Source organism: Astatotilapia calliptera, unplaced genomic scaffold (assembly GCF_900246225.1).
Source record: "Astatotilapia calliptera unplaced genomic scaffold, fAstCal1.2 U_scaffold_14, whole genome shotgun sequence".
NCBI classification, from domain to species: domain Eukaryota; kingdom Metazoa; phylum Chordata; class Actinopteri; order Cichliformes; family Cichlidae; genus Astatotilapia; species Astatotilapia calliptera.
This window is the reverse complement of record NW_020535663.1, coordinates 1-16166: the sequence shown is the minus strand read 5'-3', so window position 1 is coordinate 16166 and position 16166 is coordinate 1. Positions and strand designations below refer to the sequence as shown.

At 41.6% G+C, this 16166-nt stretch overlaps 1 protein-coding gene across 1 annotated transcript; it reads right to left on the bottom strand.

Annotated features, from left to right (window-relative positions):
• Window positions 1-659: 659 nt before the first annotated feature.
• On the bottom strand, window positions 660-12668 carry LOC113017508 (protein NLRC3-like). The gene is made up of 11 exons (XM_026160656.1): window positions 12497-12668; window positions 11326-11355; window positions 11005-11118; window positions 10610-10732; window positions 6427-6478; window positions 5689-5908; window positions 3797-5591; window positions 3533-3706; window positions 3024-3197; window positions 1796-1842; window positions 660-1718 (listed from the first exon to the last, which is right to left on the bottom strand). Exons 2-11 carry the CDS (start codon window positions 11331-11333, stop codon window positions 1177-1179), a joined length of 3249 nt encoding a protein of 1082 aa, XP_026016441.1. The 5' UTR covers window positions 11334-11355; window positions 12497-12668; the 3' UTR covers window positions 660-1176.
• Between the last annotated feature and the right edge of the window lie 3498 nt (window positions 12669-16166).

Genomic DNA, 16166 nt, shown 5'->3' with positions numbered 1-16166 from the left:
CCACCCAGTTATGTCAACTGGTTCCACACAAGTGGGTTAGTGAAATATAAAATGTATGATACATTTAACTTGAACAAGAAATTTTAAGTACATCTGATAAATCTACTCAACCAAAACAAGCTCTACTGAAACTATAGGATTAAATCACTTTAACAGAATTGCAACTTACTCTATACAAGTTTGTAAATTAAATAAATCAAGTTTGTTAATTAACCTAACTTTAATAACACTTGGTGTGTATACTACACACATATATACACGGGAGAAGTAAACATACACTGACAGAATATGTAAGAAGTCAAGAAGAAAAATTCCAACTGTTTTCATCTTGATTCTTTTGTCTTCACTTTTCCGTTTCTGTTACATTTCATGAGTGTGTTTTAACACGGCATAAAAACCAAATCTCAGATTGTAAAACTGTTTCTGTTCAGTCAAGAAACACAGACTGGAGGTCATCTATAAGTCAGACTGTTTTTACTGATTATGAACTGAAGAGAGATGTCTCCACAGCGTCCAGTTAGCCATAAGCTGCTCTTCTTGTATCAGCAGTACTAGAAGCTACATTTGGATCAACACAGACAAATAAATGGATCCAGAACCATCCAGATCAGTTGTTGTGAAAACTGGTCACACAGTGGTGATATTGCTTTTCTCCAGGAACTAATTGTAGTGAAATGTTACTTAATTTGCATAACAAGAGAGAGACACAAACATATAGTTATGCAATGTAAAAAATTAAAGACGCCTAAACACAAAATATTTAGAGCCTGCAGCTCTCATCATCACAAAGTCTAACCAACAACATCTAAAATGTCTAAATTATATGTTCCAAAGATTTCATCGATCAGTCTAAGCATGATTAAAATGTGTATAATGCAACAGATTTAGTAATAGATGATAGTAATGCAACAAATTTAAAAATACAGTTCCTCTTTCCTCAGCACTAAAAGTCCTGTGGGCATTTAAACTGTAGTATATAAGTAAAAACTGATATCTGCTTAAAAAAGGCACCAAAGACAATAAGATGATAAAAAAAAATTTCAGGAGAATCAGTCTAATCCAACATCTCTGGACTGAAAAACAAACTAATATATGTACGAGACAGTTACCTGATATACTAAGTGAGGAAAAGTATGAAACACCAATGTGAGAATATTTCTCTGCACAGTAAGTTTATCATTCTGAGTCAGCACAGAGGTGGATACTAGAGTCAGGCTTCACTCTAAACCCAGCATATACAGGTTCAGTGAAGGTGGTGTTGAAGGTGTGCAGGTGGATCAGTTTATCAGAGGAGACACTGTAGAAGGACACAGTTCCTGCAGAGCAGTCCACATACACTGCTACTTTGTGAGAAAGAGCTGAGGGGAGAAGAGGGATGGCTCTTAAATGAAATTTGTGACTTACATAGTAACCCCTATCATGACTGCAGTAGAGACTCCAGGATTGGTACGTCCTTCCAAACCTGCTTTCATCCTCTTCTCCTCTCCGTCTGATTCCTCCATAAATTACTGCAACATGAACCTCTCCACTCCACTCGACCTCCCAGTAACAGCGACCAGTCAGACTGTTGGTACACAGCAGCTGAGGCCACTGATTAAACCTAAGATCATGATGAGGATACAGCTGATCTTCTTCCACATGTGTCACCTCCTTGTTTCCATCAGACAGTTTGAGGTTCTTGTGTGCTGTGTTTGAATCCAGCGTCAGATCACAGAAATCTAAAAGGAACCATGAGAAAAATGTTGAACAGTACAAGATGGTGTGAATGCAGCTCATAAATCAAAAACACACTTACATTTCTTTAGACCTGGTCTCATCCACTGGACTCCTTGAGGCTCCACACTGAAATGAGCACATTATCTTTTAGTGTGCAGACGTGGCCTTTATATTCTCTGATTCATCTTTTCTAGAGAAATAACCTTGTGCTTTATTTTATCTCTTAATAAAGTCAAACAGATAATACGGTTCTAAGGTTTTATGTATCAAAGCAAAATTAAAAAAATAAATCATCGGGTCTGTACCAGGTTCTTAAATTATCTAAATACCTAAATACAACCTTCAGTCTTTTTTATTTTCTGCCTCCCTGTGTTTCTGTCACTACAATGAACACTGTGCTTCAAATACTATTTTCTCTTTCTGTTAACACGTGTGAGGATGTTTCCGTTGCTTAGTTATTCAGTGCAAAACAAAACAAATAAATATATAGAAAAAAATATTTTGAGAAAAGACTGCTGTGTTCATTCTGATAATGACAAAGGCTTTAGACTTTTTGAGTCTGAATCCGTTTTTCAAGTCAAGTTGTTCCTGTTATTGTTTTTGTTTTGTAGCTTCGGTTATTTCCAGCCTCAATAGACCTACTGAGTCCTGCATGCAGAAAACAATAAAAAGTTCAATAAGAAGATGATTTTTTTCTTGATTCTCAGGAGGCTATGACAGCAAACATTCCAATTCAGTCAATATTTATTTAATTACACTTTGAATCTGAGTACTTAATTGAATTGAGAGCATATATTATTCTTCCCAATCATAATTAAAAATAACGTGTTCCTGCACAGATGACTTGTTCATGAAAATCGGAATCCTGGTGCCTCACCTGACTAAAAAAAAGGAGGTGAGGCTGTGACTGTGTGGAGCAACAAGCGAGGACATAGGGAACGCAGCAGGAAGCAGCAAAAATAAACTATAAACTGGATCACAGACCCAGAACCACCACAAAGGCACCTGTCAGAACTGGGGTTAAACACATCAAAACCTCACTTGGCCATGGTCATGTGATGTTGGTATTTTGATTGACACAGTCTTGAAACGTCAGTTTCGAGGGTCCAATACTTATGTATTTGTTACATTCTCCTTCAAGCTGTGTATCCTTCCTTTTACCTGTGATTGGTTCTGAGTCATTCACCCACACAGCTGTCCACTTAACTGGACATACAGACTGTTTTACTGGCAGTCAGGTCAGTGGTTACTTTACAATATGCTGGAAAAAAAAAAAATTTTTTTAGCTTTATTTCCTCTTTTCCTACCAGAGCATGTCCAGTTTCACATGTGGATCCTCCTTTTGATTAGACAAAAGCTTCATTTCTGAGTCTGCTGAGTGATTATAGCTCAAGTCCAGCTCTTTCAAATTGGAGGGATTGGAGCGCAGAGCTGTGGCCAGAGAGGTGAAGCCTGTTCCTGTGATCTGACAGCCTGACAGCCTTAAAACACATACAACATGTCACATCATTGTAAGGAACTGCTTTGAATTTGATGATGTATATGCAGTCAAATTAACAGATTCTGATTTCAGTTAAAGTTGTTACAAAAACAAACAAACTGGCTTTTCTTCACTCAGTATAAAAGCATTAACTTTCTGTCTTTTTTGCTATGATGGACAATCATATTTTTCTGATTTATGAAGTGTGTGTTTCATGTCTACTCTACTGTTCTCTTTCAGGGCTTACACCACAAAAGAAACAACATGTTAATATCTATAAAATAATAACAGTTGTTGTGAAATATCCAAATCTCCTGAAACAAAGAGTCAGCTAACCTGAGAGTTTCCAGCATACACTGTGGACTCCCAAGTTCAACACAAAGCAGCTTCACTCCTGAGTCCTGGAGGTTGTTGTTACTCATGTCCAGCTCTCTCAGTCTGGAGGACTGAGAACTTAGAATTGAGGAAAGAGCCTCACAGCTTCTCTCTGTGAGGTTACAGCCACCCAACCTGGAAAGACATGAATAGCAGTGAACTTTCCAAACTTTTGAAATAAATACTTTAAAGCAATGTCTTGCCAGGATTAAAATGGATACTTACTGGGCTTTCTTGCAGGCTTTGACCACTGGCAGCAGCTGCAGAAGAGCCTCTTCAGAAGCTGAATATTTCCTCAAGTCAAACACATCCAGAACTGCTTCTGATGACAGTAAGATGAAGACCAGAGCTGACCACTGAGCAGGAGAGAGATTAACTTTGGACAGGTGTCCTGAACTCAGTTGATGCTGGACCTCCTTCACTATAGAGTCATCATTCAATTCATTCAGACAGTGGAGGAAATTGATGCTTTTTTCAGGAGAGAGAGCGCCATTCATTCGTTCTTTAATGTACTTGACTGCTTCCTGATTTATCTGTGAGCTGATTCCTGTTTGTGTGTGCAGGCCTTGTAGGAGATCCTGATTGGATGGCATCGAAAGACCAAGGAGGAAGCGAAGAATCAAGTCCAGATGTCCATTTGGACTCTTTAAGGCCTTGTCCACAGCACTCTGGTAGAAATGTCTTACTGAAGACTCATCAGTCTGCACTGAGGCTGTTTCTTCTTCTTTCAGCAGGTTGATACCAGAGTTGGTGAATGTCAGATGGACATGAAGAGCAGCTAAAAACTCCTGAACACTCAGATGGACAAAACAGTAAACCTTCTCTTGGTACAGTCCTCTCTCCTCTTTAAAAATCTGTGTGAACACTCCTGAGTACACTGAGGCTTCTCTGACATTAATGCCACACTCTGTCAGGTCTGATTCATAGAAGATCAGGTTTCCTTTCTGCAGCTCCTGAAATGCCAGTTTCCCCAGTTCTTCAATCATCTTCCTGCTCTCTGGACTCCAGGCAGGATCTGTCTCAGCTCCTCCATCATACTTGATGTTCTTCAGTTTGGTCTGAACCACCAGGAAGTGCATGTATATCTCAGTCAGTGTCTTGGGCAGCTTTCCTCCAGCCTGTTTGGTTTTTAACACACTCTCTAGAACTGTAGCAGTGATCCAGCAGAAGATTGGGATGTGACACATGATGTGGAGGCTTCGTGATGTCTTGATATGAGAGATTATGGTGTTGGCCTCTTCCTTGCCTCTGAGTCTCTTCCTGAAATACTCTTCCTTCTGTGGGTCAGTGAACCCTCTGACCTCTGTAACCATGTCTATATACTCAGCAGGGATCTGATTGGCTGCTGCAGGTCGTGTGGTTATCCAGATGTGGGCAGAAGGAAGCAACTGTCCCCTGATGAGGTTTGTCAGCAGCACATCCACTGATGTGGACTCTGTAACATCAGTGAGGATCTCAGTGATGTGGAAGTTCAGAGGAAGTCGACACTCATCCAGACCATCAAAGATGAAGATAACTTTGAACTTTTTAAAGTTACAGATTCCTGCTTCTTTGATTTCAGTGAAGAAGTGATGAATAAATCCCACTAAGCTGAACTTTTTATCCCTCAGTAAATTCAGCTCTCTGAATGGGAATGGAAAAATGAACTGGATGTCCTGGTTGGTCTTGTCTTCAGTCCAGTCCAAAGTGAACTTTTGTGTCAGGAATGTTTTCCCGATGCCAGCCACTCCTTTGGTCAGAACTGTTCTGATTGGTTTGTCTCTTTCAGTCAAAGCTTTAAAGATTTCTTCACACCTGATTGTTGTTTCTGGTCTCTCTGGTTTCCAGGAAAACATTTCAATCTGTCTGACCTCATGTTCAGTGTTGACCTCTCCGGTCCCTCCCTCTGTGATGCAGAGCTCTGTGTAGATCTCATTTAGAGTGATTGGGGTTCCTGGTTTAGCAATCCCCTCAAAGACACACTGGAACTTCTTCTTTAGGTTACATTTAAAAGTGTTCTCACCAAGTGGATCAGGATTTTCTACAGGAAAGCAACAGAAACATGAGTGTTATGATTATAGAAAATGTGATAATTTCATTCCTGTAAAGACTGAATTTATGAAGAGAAATCCTCTCACTGCTCTGCAGACAGTCAGCCAGCTCCTCCTGTTTCATTATTCTCAGGAAGTTAACTGCAAGTTTCAGAAATGCCTGTTTGCTGCTCCTTCTCTGCTTCTCTTCCTCACTGTCCAACACCTCCTCTTCATCCCTCTGACACTCTGAATAATCTGGATTCAGCTCATTCTGCAGCTTCTTTAGTTCATTCTTCACAAACGTGATAATGTTTCCCTCCAGCATCTGGAAAATGAATGACACAACCTGAATTAACGAAAATCAGATCTTCATTGTAAAAATAAATTTTCACAGATTTGTTTTGTGTTTGTTTTTAATTGAACAAAAATACCCTGTACTTATGTTCATTTTACAGGAAACAATGAAAAAAATTAAAAAACTAAATTAAAATAATTATTATAGTTAGATTGCAGGTTTTGTACAGGAAACAATAAAATAATAACATAAATTAAATTAGGTAATTTTCAGTACTCGGTTATTTCGTGGTACATTTCCCCATCTTACATCTTAGTGCCCTGTAGTTTCCTGCAAATTCCACCTAAGTATAGGGTACTTGCACCTTATTTTCAAGTTGTGTTATAAAGTTATGCTGCAACTTTGTTTTGAAAAGTGTTTTATAAATAAAAATAAAGTAAAAAATTAATTCACTGTTGAATTATTTCTGGAATTTTTATTTTATGATGAATATTGGACTGTGCAACATGAAAATAATTACAAACAGAGGTTGGTGTACATGTACAAACCTTAAATACTGAGTCCAGATCAGTTTGGTGCTGCGGACTCTCCTGATCAGCTCTGTGGAGACATCATGAAGACATTTGAACCATTTTGCACATAAATACAAGCCACAGATTTCTTCTTCTACTGTTAGAAAATCATCCTGATTAAAACAAGCACAACTGTGCTGTAACAAACCTATTATGTTAATTTAGAGACTTATTTTTTGGACTCCACTAGTCCAAAACTAACAGGTCAGTGATGGTTCTGTACCAGTATTCTTGTAATGACGATATTATGGATATCTACTGCACATTGCATCATCACATTAAAAAAGTCAGATTCGTGTTGATGTGTTGAAGTGTTTCATTTTAAATTTGACCTTTGTGCCTTTAAAATACAAGGAAGAGCATGTTAGAGCAGCAGCTGAAGTTTTTTTTCTGAGTATAAAAACTTATAATACACATAAACAAAATCATATGATGACACTTTGAATCAGCCTACACTCGGCTACATCTGTGGTGTTCAGTGTCCAGATGCTGAACAATAAAATGATCATCTTATGGTCTGTATTTGTATAAATGGTCTGTATTTGTATAAATGGTCTGTATTTGTATAGCGCTTACTATCTTACTACATCCATTCATCCATCTTCATCCGCTTTATCCGGGGCCGGGTCGCGGGGGCAGCAGCCTAAGCAAAGAGGCCCAGACCTCCCTCTCCCCAGCCACCTCCTGCAGCTTATCCGGGGGAATACCAAGGCGTTCCCAGGCCAGCCGAGAGATATAATCTCTCCAGCGTGTCCTGGGTCTGCCCCGGGGCCTCCTCCCGGTGGGACATGCCTGGAACACCTCACCCAGGAGGCGCCCAGGGGGCATCCTTGTCAGATGCCCGAACCACCTCAGCTGGCTCCTTTCGATGTGGAGCAGCAGCTGCTCTACTCTGAGCCCCTCCCGGATGGCCGAACTTCTCACCCTATCTCTAAGGGAGAGGCCAGCCACCCTTCGGAGGAAGCTCATTTCAGCCGCTTCAAATCAAATCACAAATCAAATCACTTTTTATTGTCACATCACATGTGCAGGCACACTGGCACAGCACATGCGAATGAAATTCTTGTGTGCGAGCCCCACAAGCAACAGAGATGTGCAAACACAACAACACAAACGAGCAAAATACAAGAATGGCCAACCTGAAACTAATAAATATATGTACAATATATAATAGTGTATGCATTTCTGGATGTGTATACTAAATATTTTCCTACGTGTGTGTGTGTGTGTGTGTGTGTGTGTGTGTGTATACACATTTTTACAAATTAAATAGTAAAAAAATAAAATAAAATAATAATTATAATAATAATAAAATATATAAAATATACAGAGTTGAATATGTGCAAAACAAGTGGCATTTATATACAGTGTGGAGTGCATAATGTTGAAGTTCCAGTAGTGAAGCTGAGGTGTCTATGACGTGTTCAGCAGTCTGATGGCCTGATGGAAAAAGCTGTCTCTCAGTCTGCTGGTACGGGACCGGATGCTGCAGAACCTCCTTCCTGATGGAAGCAGTCTGAACAGTTTATGGCTGGGGTGACTGGAGTCCTTGATGATCCTCCCCGCTTTCCTCAGGCACCGCTTCCTGTAGATGTCTTGGAGGGAGGGAAGCTCACCTCCAATTATCCGTTCAGAGCACCGCACTACTCGCTGGAGAGCTTTGCAGTTGTAGGCGGTGCTGTTGCCATACCAGGTGGTGATGCATCCAGTGAGGACGCTCTCAATGGCACAGTGATAGAAGGTCCTGAGGATGCGGGGGCTCATGCCGAATCTTTTCAGTCTCCTGAGAAAGAAGAGGCGCTGCTGGGCCTTCTTCACTGTTTTGTTTGTGTGTACTGACCACGTAAGATCCTCAGCCAGGTGTACGCCAAGGAACCGGAAGCTGCTCACTCTCTCCATAGCAGCGCCGTTGATGGTGATGGGGGTGTGTACTTCTCTGCACCTCCGGAAGTCCACTATCAACTCCTTTGTCTTTGCGACGTTGAGGGTGAGATGGTTGTCTTGACACCAGTGGGTCAGGGCGCTGACCTCCTCCCTGACCCCCTGACCCCTCCCTCGCTTGTATCCGCGATCTCGTTCTTTCGGTCACTACCCACAGCTCGTGGCCATAGGTGAGGGTAGGGACGTAGATCGACCGGTAAATTGAGAGCTTCGCTTTTACACTCAGCTCCCTCTTCACCACGACGGACCGGTGCAGCGTCTGCATTACTGCAGCTGCAGCCCCACTCCGTCTGTCGATCTCCGGCTCCCTTCTCCCATCACTCGAGAACAAGACCCCGAGATACTTGAACTCCTCCACTTGGGGCAGGAACTCATCCCCGACCCGGAGTGGGCACTCCACCCTTTTCCGGCTGAGAACCATGGCCTCAGATTTGGAGGTGCTGATCCTCATTCCCGCTGCTTCACACTCGGCTGCGAACCATTCCAGTGCGAGCTGGAGGCCCTCACCCGATGAAGCCAACAGAACCACATCGTCTGCAAAAATCAGAGATGAGATTCTGAGGCCACCAAAGCGAAAGCCCTCCGCCACTTGGCTGCGCCTAGAAATCATGTCCATAAAAATTATGAACAGAACCGGAGACAAAGGGCAGCCCTGGCGGAGCCCATCACCCACCGGGAACGAGTCCGACTTATTGCCGGCAATGCGAACCAAGCTCTTGCAACGGTTATATAGGGATCGAATGGCCCGTAGCAATGGGCCAGACACCCCATATTCCCGCAACACCTGCCACAGGACACCCCGAGGGACACGGTCGAATGCCTTCTCCAAGTCCACAAAACACATGTAGACTGGTTGGGCAAACTCCCATGCACCCTCAAGTATCCTGGAGACGATAAAGAGCTGGTCCAGTGTTCCGCGACCAGGACGAAAACCGCATTGTTCCTCCTGTATCCGAGGTTCGACTAACGGACGAACTCTCCTTTCCAGCACCCTGGCATAGACTTTCCCAGGGAGGCTGAGGAGTGTGATCCCCCTGTAGTTGGAACACACCCTCCGGTCCCCCTTCTTAAAGATGGGGACCACCACCCCGGTCTGCCAGTCCACAGGTACTGCCCCTGATCTCCACGCAACATTGCAGAGGTGTGTCAACCAGGACAGCCCTACAACGTCCAGAGCCTTCAGGAACTCGGGGCGGACCTCATCAACACCAGGGGCTCTGCCACCAAGGAGTTGTTTAACTGCCTCAGTGACCTCGCCCCCGGAAATTGGCGGGTCATTCCCCTCATCCCCAGACTCTGCTTCCTCCTCGGAAGACGTGTCAGTGGGATTAAGGAGGTCCTCGAAGTATTTCTTCCACCACCTGACAATTTTCTCAGTCGACGTCAGCAGCGCTCCGCCAGCACTATACACAGTGCAGGTAGAGCACCGCTTTCCCCTCCTGAGACGTCTGACGGTTTGCCAGAATCTCTTCGAGGCAGTCCGAAAGTCTTTTTCCATGGCCTCTCCGAACTCCTCCCACACCCGAGTTTTTGCTTCAGCCACTGCCCGAGCCACATTCCGCTTGGCCTGTCGATACCTGTCGGCTGCCTCCGGAGTCCCACAGGCTAACCAAGCCTGATAGGACTCCTTCTTCAGCCTGGTGGCTCCCTTCACCTCTGGTGTCCACCATTTGGTTCGGGGATTACCACCACGGCAGGCACCAACCACCTTTCTACATTATAATCCATTTTGTCTTGTTATTCCATGCAGGTCATATAAAAAAGGACCACTGGTGAAAAATGTAATGTCAATATTACGGTTAAAAAAAAAAGATTTGCTGTGGTCCTTTATCAGTTGTGTTGATGATTGTCATGGTGATGGTGTGTCACTATGAATTATGAGAATTATTTAATATTTAGAGAAATCCATCAGCTCATATCGTGGCATCCAGCACCACACATACAGCTTCAGATTATTTCACCTTCCTATGCAAAACTGGCAACCACATCAGACTGAAACTCTAATTTACCAATTAAAAGAGTCAAACTAACTGCTGACACATTCCTGCTGATTATCACATAAATTATAATCAGTGTGATGCCCAGTGCAGGGGATGCAGGGCTGTTAAAATAGATTTATTTTTCTTTTAAGTTAGCAGCCTCACTTATGGAGCTCTTCAATCTCAGGACTGAGGCCAGGTGTACCACAGAGCTGTAAGGTAAATGTGAAATGTCTTACTCCTCAGCAGCAGCAGACTTTCTTCCTTTAAAGTCAAAGATGAAAATCTTTGACCGATCACTCTTCAAAGACACACAGCTGGGTCCAGGTTCAGGTTCAAGCGCATCTGGTGTCTCACTGATCCTGGTGAACAGAGAAAAAGACCATCAGGAAGGGAAATCACATTTTTCACCTTCAGACACAAAAAGTACTGGATAAACTTGGAGCTAGTCACAGTGATAATATTACAATAAGGCTAAAAAGTTTGATGCTCTTCACAATGTTCTCTTTAGTCTGTTTGTTTATCCAACTGTCTTTTCTTCTTTTTGTGAACAAAGTTAAAAATAAATAAATGACTAAACCAAACCTGTTTACTCATGGAGTTAAGATACGTTTAACATTTTGTTAAGTCTTACCTCTCATCAGGAGTCAGTTCCCTGCTTTTAAAGTCAGGACGGTCTTTCTCTGGAGAGCTTCTCTCCCTCATTGTTACAGAGCTGAGTCTGATCTCAGGCTCAGGAGAGTCTGGTCTGAGGAGTGAGGAAAAGAATAAGGCAGGGTTATATATATACACTTTTTTAATCTCCAGGTGGAACATACGCTGGAAAAACTTTGCAGGGTTAATTTGAATGAACAAAACAGAGAGCAGGTTTGTTGTAGAGTTATTGCATGTATGAAATCACTTCTGTTTTTGTTCTTTTAGCAGTGACGATAACGTGAGGTTTTGTGTGTGATACCTTTCCATGTTGGTAAAAACCTGCAGTCACCTGATGGAAGAGAAAAATGAGAATAAAACACAGATTGTCAGAGATTTACAGTTAACAAACAGTCAGGTGAATAAACAACAATGAGGGGTCAGCTTCCTGTTTCTACAGAAAACTGTCTGGTGAAATATGTATAACATAACTTTTGAAGCATAAGCAAATAAAACAATAAAAACTCCCTAACACAGATTATATATTTTTTTCTGTTTATTGAGATATTTGATAGGGAGAAGGTGGTGACCTGTTTAAGTATAATAATAGTTTTATATTATATTATATTATATTATATTATATTATATTATATTATATTATATTATATTACATTACATTACATTATATTATTTTATATTATATTATATTATATTATAATTGAGGTTTCATTGTTTTTCAAAAAAATCTGAAATAAAGTGAGCTTTGTTGTCTGGCAATCAAAGAGTCAACAAACAATCATTGAGATGATTAAACCTTTTAAAGAGGAGATAAAATAGAAAACAAATAATAATAAAAAAAAAGCATAAAAAACATACATGATATAAATCAGATCAAAGATTCACTTTTTCATCATCGTCCTGAACACTGTCTGTCTGCAGCTGTTTGCTGTCTGCACTAGGATAAGATCTGATTCTGTTCTTTCTCTATTAAGGTCTTGTCTTACTTTCACCACTTTATGCTTCAGGAGTTTGAGTCTGTACTTAAGTAAAGTATTCTGTAGCTCACTTCCTTGTTTTTCTCTTATCTGTTATTGTTTTGAATACAGGTGCTCACTGTACTGATGACACGCCTACACTGTTATACTGGTTAAACTGGTTAAACACTGCCTTGTTCTGATGTTTTGCTGAATTTCCTGCCCCTGGCTACTGAATTTCATCCATCAAGTAAAGGGTTTGAACAACTAAACATAAATTATGCAGTTACTAAATGGCGTAAAACATTTTAATCGAATATTAATTATGTTACGAACTGTAGGGCTCTGCGTCCTGACAAAGTCAGAAATGATCCAGCCACCTAAATCAGACACATGATAAACTAGAGCACACACAGAGCACTCATCACCCAGAGGCATTAATGGTTTTGTCAAAGCACATAAAACCATCATCTGATTGTCTGAAAACACAAAAAACCTAATTCATGGTTCATGTCTCACCTTTAGTCCTTCCAACAGAGTCTGTTCTGCCTGCAGTGGGAAACCTTCAGCCTCCTCAGTCCAGTAAAAAGGTTCTCAAAGGTTTTGTGGTCACGAGCCCCTTTCAGAGGACAACATTATCCCATATAATCAGCTGATTTGGTCTTAGCTTCACATGATGATGTGCACTGACTGAAATATTTAACCACGTTCATCAGATAGCTGACTGGCTAATAATTCATTTGTAGCAGGACAGAAGACACAGAATTACAGTAAAGATAAATGAAAGATAAAATACATACATCTGCTGTGTGTCCTTCTGTCACTCTGTACTTTTTTCATCAGCCCTTACAGGACACGGACCCAAGTGTATTTCCATATGCAAACACAGCCATCACGCCTGGCTGCCTGAGGTCAGGTTACATCAGCGAGTTTGTTCCTCTTTTTGTGTTCACTACAGCTTCTGTTCAGTTTTCAGCAACTTCAAAGAAACACACAGTTATTATTGGGTTGGTTTCATGAGTAATGTTTGAAGACAGCAGTAAAACAGGAGTAAAATAATAATAATAATAATTATGTGTGTGTGTTGACCTTGAAACAAAAAATATGATCCTCTGTAATAGGAACTAATATGAGCTCATGTTTATGTGTCTCTTTGGCACACTTAGAAATGTTAATGTAGGTAAACTGGAAAATTTATTAATATTAATAATAATTCAGTGTCCAATCTCAGGTGATTGGCTCAGACGCAGTTTTCTTTCACTCTACCTGAGCTCACCAGCTCGGTAACAGCCCCACTCTTTGGTGTAAATGAGTCTTTTTATTTGCTTTCTGTAACTTGATTTTTCTTAGTTATTGTGTGCTCACTGTCTGTGTTTGTGTGTGTTTGTTCCTGATTCTTCACTTTTGTTGTTGTTTCAGTTCCAGCCTGAACTTTGAACTACATGATCACACAGTGGATTCTCCATTTTGTGCCAAAATCTGTTTTGAGTTTTCAACAACAGGTGTTTAAATCCACTGTTTCCCCTGTTCTGTTGGGCCTGCCTGTGTTAGAGCCTAAAACATGACACACATCACACTGGAGTGGGCGTTCACAACCAAACCTGACAGATCCTGGAATTATATTTTCATCTTCTGTGGAGAGATAACTGATCAAACGGTCTGTCCTGTATTATGTCCATGACAATTTGTTTGGGCAGAAATCTGGTTTCATTTAACACAACGTATTCACCTCAACACCTGTCATGTTCATGAAGGCGATGAGGTGTCAGAGTCTCAGGAAGGACGAATCAGACTTCAGCTGTTCAGACTCAGGACTGGACCTGTGTCAGATGAACACTGATCATGGCTTCAGCTCTTTTGTCAAACTGAGTCTGAGAAAAAAATGAACTTTTATTTATTATTTCCTTTCTGTTTGAATCTAAAAGAGGCCTAAACACACAAGATATCAATAGAAATCCCAGGACGTCCTCTATTTAGTACATGAGGACTTAGCTAAAAAGGGGCAAAAGATATAGACTTAAAACAAATGTCCATTAAAGAGGACATAAATGCTGTTTCTCAGGAGGATAAATGTGTCAGGTTTGGTGGTGAACGTCCACTCCAGTGTGATGTTGTGGTTCTCCTCTGCCTGATAGGAGGTCTGTGTCACATTGACTACAAATGATCCTGTTGAGGAGACAGAGAGGGAAAGAGAGGAGCAGACACACTGAGAAGTGGAACTAATCTGTTGTTGAGCTTTATTTGGAGTTCATAAAGTGAAGCTGTAAACTAACCAGAGACACATGAGGTGATGATGATGAGCAGCAGGATCCTACAGATCATCTTCTCCCTGTGACGATAAAATTTGATTTGAGGAAGAACCTTTTCACACACATTTATATGTTTTAAATAAAAGTATAAAAAAAATTAACAGAGCTGAATCTTGTCTCACATGAACTTTCTCATCTTCTAAAACATTTTGTGTGTGAAATGTGAAAATCACAGGTGACGGACAAAGTAAGCGACTCATGTTGTAACTGACGTCAGACGCCGGAGATTTTGGCGGAAAATTAAAGCAAATGGTAGTTTAGATTTGAACAAATTCATTTAAGCTTCAGTATTACCAAATACACTTATCAATTGTCTTATAACTAACAATATTTGTCTAAATAATCTCCAACACCCTGGAAAACAACGAGGAGAGTTTAGAGACTCTCCAAGATTATATTGATCAGTGCTTTCAGGATCTCGTGATGAAGAAGACCCAGTGTGCAGCTTCCCCGGCCAAAGCTGAGACGCCGTCGTCGAAAAGACAACGCCCGGCAGATTCCCCCGGCTCAACATTGCCAGCCGGCAAAGATATTGCCGACATACTGGAGTCAATCGACAGGCGATTGTCCAGTTTCGATGCAAGGCTGTCCTTGGTGGAGATTCTTCACCGAGAATTTAAATGCTTGAGAGAATCCCTGGAGTACAGCCAGCAGCAGGTGGAAACGCTTGCTGCTGAAAATGCCACGCTAAGGGAGTCGGTGAAATGTCTCACAGAAAATGTTACCCAGCTCAATAGAGAAAATAAAAAAATAAAAGAAACAGTTATTGATCTACAAGCTCGTAGCATGCGTGATAATCTGGTATTTTCTGGTATTCCAGAAGCCGCTGGAGAGGACGCGGAGACCACGGTAAAAAGCTTCATCAAAACCCACCTGAAGCTGCCGGAGGACACCGTGAAGAACATCGTCTTCGATCGGGTACATCGCCTCGGCCCCATTCGGGCTACGGCCGGGAGACCACGTCCTATCGTGGCCAAATTCGGCCACTTCAAACAAAAGCAACACGTGAAAAGCCGCGGCAGGGAATTAAAAGGAACGGACTTCAGCGTGAACGACCAGTTCCCCAAAGAGATCTTGGAACGACACAAGGTCCTCTTCCCAATCCGACGCGGCTTCATCCAGAAGGGCTCCCGCGCTGTCATCGCTGTGGACCGGCTGTACGTGGACGGACAGCTCCACCGCGACCCCAACATCACTCCGTGGCTGTATTAACCTCACACCAGATACGAATCAGCTACACCCTTTCCCTATCTACTCACACTAACTTGCATTAACATCTGTTTAACTTACCGGTATCAAATCGCATCTTAAAGTGTGATTTCATAGCAGAATTAACACCGTCACTCTCCGTCAGTGATTTAATTGGAATGTTTACGTTTTGTTTTGTTTTTTCTTCTTGTTTTTTTCCCCTCTCTTTTCCCCCTCTTGGTATTATGCTGCTCACCCCTGTCCTTGGTTTCTTTCTTTATTCCTTTCACTGCCTCTATCACCTGCTTCGACACTCATCCACAAACATCCTTTATTTCGACACATGCACCATGCGCTTAATGACAGCACATTTACATCAGTCAGACAGCGCACACAGTCGTTTAGGATACACACACTTAAGCCAAGCCTACTCATATTAGTAAATATGCATACACAAAGTCAGACTCAGGGAGCATCTCGCCACACATTTTTTTCTCTCTCTCCTTGTCCTTATTATGAACAAGTGACGTATTCTCTCCACCTGTCTAAGCGACGCACACAGCATACATCCCTAGTTATACACAAACATCTATGGGTACACTGAGGTTCATTACATGGAATATAAATGGAGCTGGCTCCAGAGAAAAGAGGTTAAAAATATTTAACCAACTCAAAAAACTACAGGCAGATGT

Bases quoted from the DNA above. Each gene is read 5' to 3' on its own strand.
- LOC113017508 (XM_026160656.1), bottom strand. The intron at 6,479-10,609 runs GTAAGACATTTC...ATGTCTCCACAG, and splicing joins AAGTCTGCTGCTGCTGAGGA to AGCTGATCAGGAGAGTCCGC. The intron at 5,592-5,688 runs GTGAGAGGATTT...GCTTTCCTGTAG, and splicing joins GGCTGACTGTCTGCAGAGCA to AAAATCCTGATCCACTTGGT.